At 44.5% G+C, this 13,235-nt stretch overlaps 1 protein-coding gene across 1 annotated transcript in view; it reads right to left on the bottom strand.

Annotated features, from left to right (window-relative positions):
• LOC144179205 (cytochrome P450 3A24-like) overlaps window positions 1-13,235 on the bottom strand; it is a 30,824-nt gene that overhangs the window by 5,868 nt on the left and 11,721 nt on the right. Inside the window, exons 4-12 of the mRNA XM_077707467.1 lie at window positions 13,058-13,154; window positions 12,272-12,388; window positions 11,524-11,612; window positions 10,778-10,923; window positions 9,430-9,545; window positions 8,922-9,063; window positions 6,371-6,531; window positions 4,996-5,087; window positions 4,193-4,336 (exon numbers count right to left, since the gene is read on the bottom strand). Of these exons, the coding sequence (XP_077563593.1) occupies window positions 4,193-4,336; window positions 4,996-5,087; window positions 6,371-6,531; window positions 8,922-9,063; window positions 9,430-9,545; window positions 10,778-10,923; window positions 11,524-11,612; window positions 12,272-12,388; window positions 13,058-13,154 (1,104 nt within the window). The remainder of the gene's footprint in view (window positions 1-4,192; window positions 4,337-4,995; window positions 5,088-6,370; window positions 6,532-8,921; window positions 9,064-9,429; window positions 9,546-10,777; window positions 10,924-11,523; window positions 11,613-12,271; window positions 12,389-13,057; window positions 13,155-13,235) is intronic.

The following is a 13,235-nucleotide window of genomic DNA, read 5'->3' as shown; positions in this document are numbered from 1 at the left end:
CTAAATTCATAAATGAGACTGAAGTTTCATCCTCATCTGGCGTGTATGGTCTTACTAGAGTTTTTTTGAAATGCACGCAAGCGTACTCCTTAATCTTGTCCTATATGTTTTCGCAGTCTTTGCTGTGTGGCGCGGGACCCATCAATTGGAAACTTGGAAAAGTTGTTCCAGTCCACAAGGCCGCTGATGCGCATTGCCCTTGGAACTACAGGCTACATTCTATAACCTAGATACCATACAAGATTCTAGAACACATTACTTATGCTAATCTGGTAAGCTTCTTGGGGAGAACTTCCTTTTTAACCAATACCAACACGGTTTTCGTAAACACTACTAATGCAAATCTCAACTGCTGGCATTTACTAATTATTTATTTCCTGCTTGGATCGTTCATGACTTATTGGTTGCATTTTCATTGACTCTGCCACAGCATTTGACACTGTTACACAGCATTTACTGCTTCTAAAACTAAGTAAACTTAATCTTGAAGCCAACGTTTTGAAACGAATAGAGCATGTCTTGTATAATCGCACCCAGTACGTAACAGCTAACGGCCACTATTCGGATCCTTCCCCAGTCAATTTAGGTGTCCCACGGGGCTCGGTACTCGCACATCTTCTTTTTGTTATATATTATGACCTGCCTGACTCTATCACTTCGCAAATGAGACTTTCCGCAGATGATTGCGTACTCTACCGAGAAATCGGCAACACTTCTGATATTTCTGCTCTTCAGCATGATCTTATTAACGTACCTAATTGATGTGACACTTGGTAAATGAAAATTAACATTGGTAAATGTAAATCGATGAGAATAACAACAAAATTTAGCACAACAGCCGCGACGTACTTTCATAGCACACTACCCTTAGTTTCAGTAAGCTGTCACAAATACCTTGATCTTCATATTACTAACAACCTTTCCTCGCAAAGCCAAATTGATCGTATAAGTAACAACGCCAATCGAATGCATGGGTTTCTTTGCTAGGGCTTCTCACTTTCATCCAGCTCAATAAAACTGCTCGGTTAAAAAGCATTAGTTCGGTTGCAATTAGAGTAGGTGTGCCAAGTAGCAACACCAACTTTTTTCTTGGATCAATGTCCCGGAAATCAGTGTGGACTGGAATAGCTTTCCTGCCGCCATCGTGTCCACAAAAGAAGCGGAAGAATTGAAATCTGCACTTGCCAATCATTTTTATTTACCCCTTTATTGTTTGTTATATACTTTTCTTTTTTTATCCCCTTACTGTCTATAACACCTGAATGACCCTGAGGGTAAAATAAATCAAATGACCCGAATCGCAATTGGAACGAACCCATGAGACGATTGTTCACCCAAAAAGAAAACGCATCTGCGAACGATCTAAGTATCTACCGCATGGCTTATGAGATAAATGTATGCTATTGTACTCTTTCTTCATGATTCATGGGTGACTTGCCTTATCTAGAACCGTTCTGTTATCGCAGTTTTCAAGTAATCATTTCGACCCAATGGAAGCCGGTTTTCCGCACGCGCCATGTACAGAGACCTTATCAGCGCTTTTCGGTTGACCAACCGGTCCATGGGCAAATGCGTTAGTCCTTTACAGCAGTGCTGTTAAGTTTTAGATCGGCCGTCCAGCGCTACCAAAAAAAAATATACAAAGAAAAAATACCAAGCTCACGTTAGCTTGCGCCTAGTGAGGAGCGCCCGGCGTCGGCCAGTTCACCCTTCGAGAACATTATACCCAGCGTTCCTGGCGTGATCTCTGGCGTTCTCTTGTCTTCGCCAGTTCACGTGCGTTCGCGTCTGAAGTGGGCAGCACATACGGCGAGTTATCGCACAGGCGCCGAGTTCGCGAAACCGGTTTCCGCGGGCTCTAGCGAATGCTAGCGCGGAAGAGATGTGAAAACTTTGGGAGAGATGTGAATCCGGGCCTGCCAGTCAGAGAACTTTCAGCAGCAAGTTCGCAGATCCATGAGAGACGTGCAACAGTCGGGTCTCCGACCAAGGGAGAGGGGCCGGCAGCTTTGCTGTTTCTCGAGCCTTGCACCACTAGTGCAGGCTGCACCATTTTTTTCACAGGACACCATCAGTCAAACTGAGAAAGCTTTGTTCTAAAATCCGTCCAGTATCACCGTAGCTATACAAGACATTAGAGAGTTATAGCAGAGCAGAGGACCGGTCCCGGTACAGTATCCGGTAGGCGATCGGCGCTGCTGCGCGTGCGCAGAGGCGGACAAACCAGTTGTGCGCATGCGCAGGTGTACCGGCTACCGTACCGGAACCGGTTCTGCGCTCTGCTATAACTCTCTATTAAAACCTTGCATAATCGTTTCCTCTCAACTCGACGGTACACTGCACGGCGAAGGCTGAGCGCTCTCTCCCGGAGAGGGGGGCGGCTCGTGGCGTTTTCTTTGGCTACTTTCCATATATCACAGGACGGGGAGCTTTTTCTTTTTCGAATCAACGTGGAGTAAACAATTGTTGGTCTAGCGCGAAAGAAATCGGGCATTTGTGCCTGCTCACAAGCAAACGCTCTGGCTGGTAGGACGTTTTAGAAGCAATAAACGACTGCCGTCGACTGGACTGGTTGAAAGCGAAGTATTCAGTTTTTCGCTCCAAGTCCGCGCGTCCTCGAAACACACACAAAAAATGAAGGAAGCTCACACTAACGCGCAATACTTGAAGGTAGGGGAGCTGTACACAGCCTTCACAACCATCACGACGGTTTAAGTCTATGATTGCTGCCGATTTGCTTCTTCTTCGCTGCCGCAACGACCTTTACTTTCTTATGCTTGCTATTAGTGAGAGCTCCTTTCATTTCTATGGAAGTGATGATCATTGGACGTCACCTTGGAAGGGCTTACGCTATTACGCGTCTCTCTCGTATCGAGCAGGTGTTGCCACGAATACGTCGAACGCTGGAGTTATTTTTTTGGCCTATCTTGGCCAATCTTTCTAAATGCTTGGCTTTGCAAACGTGCGCCGGAGACGCTGGGCGGTCGTCACGAGGCACAAACACACCAGCGCTCGGCATTTTATTAGTTTTTTTTAACTGCTGGGCGGTCATCGCGAAACATGCTCTCACGTGTGCGCGCTAGGCATTTTCTTGGTATTTTTAACTGCGGACAGGAAAAGTTACGATTTGCTAAACACCTTCGCTGTTGGAAATGCCAAAACTGTACGTACAATTTAAGGCAGCGTTGAGGATCGTGACCGGAAATGCGAGAAATAAATTGCGACGTTGACTAGCAACAGCCAATATGACAGCCACCACTGTAATGACGTAAGTAAAGCGGCGCATAATGATGAAAGTTGAAAAGAGCGCGGTTCGTTTTCCAGAGTCTTACACAAATATTTTCGGTGGCACCATTTCGCGTTCCCGTCTAACATTTGGCTCAGATATTTCTGGCAATGTAACCTAAGCTTCGCGCCGGTTTAGCTTGACCGCTGAAAGCGTGCTGCAGGGTCCCTTTAAATAACACGACATAAAACGCCACCACTGCCCCGTGCACTACCATTGTCGTCATCATTGCAGTCGCGGTCATCATCATAATCATCTTCGCAGTCGCAGTCATCATCATAATTATTACCCATTGTGTGTCAACTGTACGTAGTAAGCTTTTTCTGCAGGATTCACTGGCTTTTATTTTACGGCACTCGAATCCGACCTGTAGAGCTCGAACTGTTTTAGTCTCTTGAGTTGTCCACGTACTGTCTATATCCTAAGCACGAGATGACATAGCCAACTGCTTTTCGTTTTTTTATTTGTAATAAGATGCCCCTGAGCTAGTTCGCTCTCGACACCATGATGAACTATATAATGTATCTAATTTTACGCCAACGAATATAACAGAAACAGCGTGCTGCCTTGTGATCGCGCTCTTTCTTATCAATCAATCAATCAATCAATCAATCAATCAATCAATCAATCAATCAATCAATCAATCAATCAATCAACCAACCAATCAATGCCATAAAATACGGCAGGGAACTTCCGTACCAGTTAAGGCTGCTCTATGTGCGTCGCTGCCAAAGTTGCCGCCAATTACCTTTTCGGCATCCGTTCTTAGCACTACACGCCCAAAACGAATCCGCCGAAAGAGGTACACTTTCAGCACCTCAGACGGGACTGTGCTCGTGGTGGCACAAAAAATTAGAGCATCCGGCCAATGAAAGCGTATGAAGTTGCTGATCACGAGAAGCTCACCTCTCCGGGTTAAAGGTATCTGGATCCGGGAAGAGTTCCGGATCGCGGTGCATTGAGTAGACGGGCACGATGACGACGCAACCCTTGGGGACTTTGACATTGGTGTCACGAACGACGTAGTCTTCGCTTGCAACGCGTTCAATTCTGGATGTGTAGTAAGATATGGAGAGACAAAAGCACATAACGTAAAGTGTTATGTACTTAGAAAGAGTCATTCTTGTTTTCATGTGTAGTTCTTTTTCTTTGACTACCGATTGCTTGATTTGTGTAGGGAATTGTTTTTTATGTATTGTTGTTTCTATATTTTGGTTGCCATAATGTACGGCTACATTTTTGTGCTGTTTATTTGCGTGTATTGTATGTGCTGTATCGGCCCTCCTGCTTGGGCCCAAACTAGGCCTGCAGTATGTACTAAATAAATAAATTAATTAATTAAGTCGCCTCTATATTAACGGGGACTTTGATTCGCCAACGTGCACAATCTCCGAAATGTTACGTGTGGGTGACCGACATATTACTTATTGTTGCTGTAGGGCAGCTATTTGTGCAATGTGAGAGCATGCATGCCGGCGAAGTTGCTCATTGTTTATAAAGCTACAACTGTTTTTTAGAATTTCGTTAATTTCAATCGGAGTCATGTCACATCCAGGGCAATTTAGGAATCTTGCTTTGCTTTTTTCTTCCTATCATCCACTTATGGGCAAGAAGTTGCAAAAAATGTACGCGTAGCGTATACGTAACTCGTACTATTTTTTTTGTCTGTATGGAGGTAAGCAATTTTCATTGCGAACATATTTTCTGACCTCGTTGAAGGAGGATACAGACGCAGTGTTTCCGAAACGACGCAGTGGAGGTACTTCAGCTTGGAGATGACGTCGAGGTTCGGGTCTGGACCCTGCAACAACATTACATGCAGTGCCCTAATCAAACCTCGTGCACCTACGTTAACATGTGCGATTAAATTCTCGCCTAACTCCTACAACACCGTCTGGCAGGCTCTGGGGCAGAGATAAGTTAAAAATACGTTCATAGATTCATTTCTTGATCAGTCTTTGCTACCCGAGGGAATATAGTTGCACACCATCACTGTTACGGGATGTGCGAAAGCGTTTTCGACAACGTGGCTTCTATTACTGGACAATTTATATAGCTATACAAAAGTAGCTGCGTGGTGTGTTACGAAGATGAAATGCAGGGAATGCCTGAAGTGCGGTGCAGGCCCCATTACTCACCCAAATCACGAGTTTCCATGCAATGCGGTTCGACACAATTTTTTTCAAGCTTACAGTTTTTAAAAGGATAACAAGTTCAGGGGACGCGTTTGCTAAGGCCTGAAATCTGTCCATTCTTTGAGTACCAGTTTCATGCTGAGATACAGTTCAATACGACATGTGCAATCAGCAATAACTCTAATGCCTACTAAATAGACCATACTGAACTAAGCATTGAGAATTAGAAAACCTCTGGTATATCTAATGGTGGCAATGACCCCATCCTATCGTTGTAGATGATTCATTATACTCTTTAATGTTTATGAAACAAACTACAGAAATAATTGGGTCACCTGGCGATGTTTCCATTTTTACCTTGCCATTCCTTCCTAGCTGCCTACGTCTGAAAAAAAGAAGCATGAAAACCTCCCCGGCAGTCTCTTTCTCTTTGGCGCATAACTGGCAGCTCTGGAGGTTGTATCTATCCTACCTTCGAGAAATCAAAAACACGCACAGAAAAAAATGGGAATGTGAATGCACAAAATCAAATTCCTTGTTTATTTAACAGAAAAATAAAGATACGACAAACTTTGTACAAAGTATAAAGTATAAAGCACTTTATACGAAGTATAAAGTACAAACTATAAACGGTTGTCATCCCTGCACGTAAATATACCAGACCCAAGACGTTCCTTTACTTCAAAGAAGCCTTTTTTGTTATAATTCTTCATTTTCTGGTCATGTTTTATTAAAATATGACTTAGTATCGCCAGCAGGATGTGGTCGTCGATATTATTACCCCCACGAAGAGATGAAATGGTACCACGTGTACCGTGGGCAACACCGAGAGGGCGTGTGCGTCGTAGCGTTAACTGCAATTTTTCAGGCTTAATAAATATCGGGTACGAGAAATTGTACGCTCTTTCTACAGCTACAGCGCAGAGCGATTTGCATTGTAAAAGCTCACGTGTGTAGATATGCAGTCCTCCACTTCTCGCCTCAGTCGTTCCTGGACCTCCGGGTGCATGGCCAGCAAGTAGGTGGCAAAGGTCAACGTGGTCGAAGTGGTGTCTAGGCCGGCCAGGAAGAACACTATGCACTGGGCCATAGCTTCGTCTTCCGTAAGGCCTGCGCAGTGTGGAGAGCTCAGAATTCGGTAGAAGATTACCTTATGGTTACGATTTGCACTTCAAGACGCGCTGAAGTCAAATTTAAAGAATCATTAGAACTGACAAAGGGTGGTATTTAAAGGGCCAATGAAACATTTTTTTGTACTTTCTGAAACACCTTAAACTCTTATTGAACTAGGTGAATAAGGCCGCGCAATTCCTATGTTACGTGGTTCGGAAGTACAAAAGACAAATATTATTGGTCTATGCATAACTTGTAGCTTAGAAACTAGCTCAAATGCTGGTTGCACTCTTTTTCAAATCTTGGATTTTTTGTGTGCTCATTTGACGTCATAGAAGCCACATCGCGTGAACGGCTGGCTTCCATTCAGCTGCACTAGAAAAATCATTTGACAACCACTTTAAACTAAATTACAATAAAAAGCATATCACCGACTAAAAACACATCTGTCGCGGCAACCAAATAATGAAGTGCCGCTCTGGCTGGCGCTAAATATCGCAGTACAGCCGGTAAAAGGCTTGTCTATAACACAGCGTTCGTACTCTCAGCCCTATCCTGCCCCGCCGGAGCGGGATTTGAATAAAACTACTGCGGAAGTCTGAAGTCTCAGCCCTTCGCTTTTGCCTCCGACATGTTTGGAACGAGTATGTTTCGGCAGTTTTCGGATGTAATTGGTTGAAGTTGAACTCGCTGTTATAGACAAGCGTTTTACCGCCTGTACTTCCAGGATAGAAACAATGAGTGAGGGTGTTATATCAGTTCCGCGTCGAGGCCCTATTAAGGAACAAGTTGTTCAGTCAGACATGTGTTCACCACAGGGTTAATTGACTTGTGACACAAGTCGAGGCTGCGTGACAGCTTGATTGAGTCTTATGGCACTGCCACCGCGGGCTGCCCAGGTCGCGGTCTTTTGGTTTGCTCACTTAAGTAAAGATTAACAGATTGTTATTCATCTCCTCAACCCACATTAGGGTTTCCGCCGACCTGCTTCCGTTAAAAGGACGAAGTGTGACTGTCTTGTTTTCTAGGTTCCCTCGGGGGGTTCATGTCTGTCCTTGCGGGAGTTCATATCTTTCATTTTTTTCTCGCTTCTGTTTTGGAGAGATTTTAGAAATAAACAGCCGTCCGGTTGCACTCGAGTTACCAGATTTCAAGTTATAGCATTCAGGGGCTGGAGTGTCACGTAGCCGGCATGCATAACTATGAAAAACTCTTCGTCAAAAGAATCCAAAACTATGACATGGTCTCTAAGCTTTATCCTTTCCCTGGCACCCGAAATCATGCCAACTAAGCTGCCGTCCTCGGCAATTAACTCTAAACTGTGGATATGCCATGCGCGTTTTCGTACTTATCATACACAGTATATGTCTGGGCACAGCAAAATATTTATTTCTATGTGCGCACAGTTGTGGTTAAAAGTATTCAGGCCATGCCAAAAGTTCCCAGGCCACAAGTATTTTACAGCCCAAGATTAACTATTGGAAACAAACCAAACGTTTCTCCCCTCATGTTTGTCGAAAGGATTATTCTTGTAATTACGACCAAAAATTTCTGATTGTACTTCAGAGTAGTGCTTGTACTGTATTATTTTTGTCCTGGTACCTTTTGGCATGGCTCGGCTGTTTTGCGCCAAGGCTTGTCGCACGTATGGCCCGAGGGCCCTCTAACACCATCCGACCCTTCGTGTACACCCTGAGGCTTTCCGCCGGGTTGCTGAGGCCAGCTCATGTCTGCTGGTGGGTCACGCGGCCGTTCAAATTTTTCATGGTAAACATTGGTAAGCATGACGTACGTTTCTGGTGAAATATTTGTAATTCTACAATATGATGTGCATTTCGCGCGCGAGATGATGTGCAATTTCTTTATTGAGACCGAAATTGTTATTGCCGGATCCACATATTTCCTAACTGCATCACCGGAAATAGCGAGCGTTTTACTTAAAGTCATTGGTTATGTACAGTCTTTGTCAAAATTTTGTGGGCCACGGCTAACGTGGCCGGAGCAGGCACGCGGCCACGCAGCGGCGCTCCGGCTGCCGCTATCGGCTGGTAGCGCGGCTAAAGAGAGCGAGGGTAACTCTCGCTCTTGCCTTTGTTGTGTGGCTAGCGCGACAAGAGCAGACCGTGGGACTTCGTTTCAGCGCAGGCACTTCGCGGCGGATACACGAAGGCAAGAGCGAGAGTTCTTCTCGCTCTCTTTAGCCGCTCTACCAGCCGACAGCAGCAGCCGGAGCACCGCTTCGTGGCCGCGTGCCTGCTCCGGCCACGGTAGCCGTGGCCCACAAAATTTTGACAAAGACTGTACCTGCGAGCAGCTTTTGTGTCATTTAAACACCCTTAGGCTGCCCCGTTCAAATGTGAGTGAACCATACTCTGCAGTGCACTTACGTTTTACTGTGGCCCTAGTCTCAGGCTTTGTTTCCGAGCCGATGTCAAAAAGCCTTCCCTCTTGGTCGGCTGGGCTATCAGCGCCACAAGAAAGTTTGCCATCTTGAGCATCCATCATCAATTGCAGAAAGTCTTCTTTTCGCTGCCCGCAAATACGGAGCAAATACACACGGGATTTAAGAGGGTATCATGTATTGACATAAAATTAAGAAATAAGTTACTTTGCTGAAAGAATTTCCTCTAAACAATTCCTCAACGCTGCATAACGCATGCGATGTAATGGTACCAAACGCATTGCGCTAAGCTGTATTCTCGTCAGGTTTTTGCACCATTTCTTCTAAAGCGGAAGGAGTAACAACAAACACTCTAATGTCATTAACGTATTTCGTCTATGTCATCGCTGTCACATAATATGACTCAGGAATGCTACGGCACACTAAATGCTAAGTCATTGTTGAAGCCTTTAAGACTATACACTTTCTTGACTACTTTTGGTGTCCATACTTACAGTGCCATCCTTCCGTCTGTCGTTGATGATGCGCTGACACAGCTTCCTAAAATAATAAATTATCTCGATGGTAGCCGGGTTCACGTTGAGGCGCTTCCCGAGCGCGGGAAACAAAACTGAAAGAGCGGAAGTTTTCAGGAATACGAACGGTGTCATTTTACGAATTACAACTGTGGCGCCCTAAAAAATGTAGGCTTTAAAGAGGCATTTTTTAAATTTCCAATACGTCGTATTCTGTACACAAGAAAGTCAAGCACATGAGTGCAGGGAAAAAAACTGATCGTGAGGAACATTGGTACAGCCTATTCGAATAAATACAAAGTACGCTATGACCGCAAAAAAAAAAAAAAAAAAAACTCTAATTAACCGAACTTCCACTACACAAAAATCAGCATTGCTATTAGTCCTTCTCGATCCCGTTCAGAATTTCGACTTTCGTCGACAAGTCGAGCATACCCCACGGGTTTACATGATAGGTGCTATGTACTTACCGCTAGAATCAATCAAAGCCTGACGCGTCCACCAGGCTTCTAAACTGCTCATACGGCGCTGTTGGTAACAAAGCAGGTTGTGGACATCAAAAGAGAGAGATTCGTATGCTCACGCAAGTCTATATGCCCTTTATCAACTGTACGTTGCCTCAGTTGCGGTGGCGCCGACATCTGTACATGACACGGCGTTATTCTTGAGCTAAAAATTTCTAATTTTTGCAGAGAAAAGACGGTAACTTTGGTGCTCCTTATTCGAACTGACTCCCAACGGACCTATATAACTGGATTTACTTCGAATTATCGAGCACGTTTCCCATTGGATGGCACGTAACATTGCCGGGACCAGCACATCACTTCTAATTAGCAGCAAATTCTAATGAAGCGATATCGAATTATCGAGAGTCGACAGCAGCTTTAACTCGTTCGAAAAGACCAATTCGCATCTGTACCATGTACGTACTCAATTCGCATCTGTACCATGTACGTACTACCATGTACGTACTCAATTCGCATCTGTACCATGTACGTAATATGTTCTGCTCTATTCACGTGGAGTAAGCAGCTACTATTTGCAAACCATGCCCGTACAGCTGCTCCTGGGTGAGGGGTTCACTAATGCAATGGGAGTGTTTGGGCTTGTTAGTACATACTTCAAACAAAAACAGCGCTTAAGACGGGACACAAATAATGATGTGTGTGTAGCCTCCTTCTTTCTGCCCCGTCTTGAGCGCTGTTTTTGTTTGAAGGGTTTACTAATACGGTACTGAGGGTTCATAATAAGAGTGCGCTGGATGATGCTTTTTCAGTCTCAGCGTTAAAACACTTTAGTATACAAGTACCAATGGGTGCAGCCTTACGTCCTAGGGCGAGCTTCCATGTCATTTTAGGCGAGATGGCAACCCTGGCTTTAGTGACGAATTCATTCGCGGCATCCGTGTGGGAGTCGACCTGTGTGCCAAATGCGCACCGTGCGATCACGTCCAAGGCGTAGTGGCCGAAGAACCTGCGCGGTAAATCCGGTGTTAATGGCTAGAGCGCACAATTTTCAAGAAATTAAGAAGTCCAGGTAAAACGAAGGCGCCTTCGCGACTGCAGCCTCTACCAAGTCTGGCGGACTTGACAAAAGATCGAAAAAGTGCAATTAGCAAAAAAATTGGGCTAATATTTCTTGCCTGTGATTTTAAAACTGGGTTAAGCATGTACTGGGAATGAAACTGCGGAAATCCAAAATCAAATTAGTTTTATTGCCTAAAGCGAGTACACATTCAAAAAAGTAGGCTAGTCCTAGCGATCTGCATCGAAATCGTAGAACGTTAAAAAGTTCAAATTGAAGTTCTAAGGGCCGCAACTACGCAAATGAACTTGAAAAAAACAAACCGTCTGCGCTCACCTTCTCTGCCTCCGACCGCTTTATTTAAAATCATAGCAGCAGTTACTCTATAGGAGTACTAACTGCCAGCCTTCCTTCCTCGTTCTTTATTCTGATTTTTGTTTCTCCAGGTGTCGTAATTTTGGCGTTTAAAACGACCGGACGCGTTCAAAAGTTTGAAGTCACGGCTTTAACAAGAACTAAAAATCAGTCATCGTGAGTGCGCAAACTCACTGCTTCATCTCGATTTCAGCATTCTTCTCTCCCGCTTTCTTGAGATGTTCACATGTTACTCGTGCACAGTCTTGTATTAAAGAATGCATCTGTAAATAATGCATGATCAGTTACCACCGTAAGAAATCAACATCGGATGAAAATTAAGATTCCACCACCACTGTCAATGGCCCCTTTGCAGTGACTGCCAAAATGGCTCTTCATCCAGCCAACGGAAGGTCAGGCTTTTTAAGCACTCTGCATAGTTCACGTGTGTTGTCGACTGCCAACACAATACATGCCAATCACCCACATCTACCGCGTTTTTTCATTATCCATCAGAATCGCACTGATGCAGCTTCGCAGGTCTTATGGCGAGATAACATATCCCAATTTAAACGGAGAAGTAGAATTAGGGTGTTTAGACAACAGTAAATAAAGCTTCACTATAGAAACATGAATGCTGTAAGGTGTTCGTCATCAGAAAACTATTCGATTGTAGCGCCGTAGCAGTAGTTGAGAACTATGCCACGCAAAGAAATGGGAGTGCTTCCGCAATCCACGAGCCTAAGCGTTGATCTGGCAATCTTTGCCCTGGAGACCAGTACGCACTGGTGTTTACCTTTTTGCTCCCCTCGTGCTTTCTTTCATTATAAAAACTTATCGAAGACATTACCGACGACAGTTTGTATTTTGTATTTCGTACTTTGTTTATGCTTTTCATAAAAGGCACTACTTCGTATGTGAGGTACCCCAGCCAACTTCCCACCTTTCGCAGTTTCGCAGCTGAGAACGCTGGACTGGCGGTGGAACGAATTCTTCGCCACTTTTCCAAGGGTGCAGTGGCCATCATGTTGCTGATCATAGGGTCAGCAGAGGCCGGTAGCTGTCAAGTGAAAAACAAGAAACTTCTTCTAACAGTATCACTACCACTAACTGCTATCAACGAAATCGTATACCATTTATACCGGAAAGGTGTTAGGGTAAACATTACAGGCGCCACAAGGGATGCAGCAAATTAGGAAAGTACTGTAAAAAAAAGCGGCACGATAGCACCAATGTTTGGCGTATAGCTTACGGCACAAGTCGAATGTCGACGCTGCTTGCAGAAAGCCCCCGCCTTACCTGGATGACACCATATAGGGTTCAGTAAGCTTCAGCATATCTGGCAGGCGTGCCAATCCTGTTACAATTATTTTTTTCTTTTTTGCGTGCATATTGCTTACAATTATTCTATTCTTTGATCATTCAAAATTACGCTGGTTACTAACACTGCTTCAAGTATCTTATACGGGCTTCAAATTAACCACGCATATTCCGGAACGGCTTTTATTGCTGGTGTCTCCGTTGCAGCTGACGGTCTTGTGAATGTCAGGCCACCCTAATCATTACAGCAAACGAGCATGTAGAAACATCAAGCACATTTAGGTTATCGGAACGTGTGTAGCTTGTAACCGAATGATCACACATTTACAGCGCCCTTTTCAAAACGTATCTTTTTGATCTGGTGCGTAATCATGCAAAAGCAGTTCACAACGGTACCGTAGAAACGTACTTTTCTATTCGGCAAGTAGAGGAAGTCCCTTAGCATAATCTGCTTCAACAACTCCGGCTCGCCAACCACCAGGTTTGGTTGGCCCTGCTCATAGATACTGCAACAAGACGGGCAAAAGAAAGGGAATGGGTTAGGGAGCAAAGATTTGAACTGACCAGTTAAGGTTGCCCACAAGCAT

Source organism: Haemaphysalis longicornis, unplaced genomic scaffold, assembly GCF_048455015.1.
Source record: "Haemaphysalis longicornis isolate Haplotype H1 unplaced genomic scaffold, Haemaphysalis longicornis Haplotype H1 scaffold_4, whole genome shotgun sequence".
NCBI classification, from domain to species: Eukaryota; Metazoa; Arthropoda; class Arachnida; order Ixodida; family Ixodidae; genus Haemaphysalis; species Haemaphysalis longicornis.
This window is presented reverse-complemented; position numbering and strand designations above follow the sequence as displayed.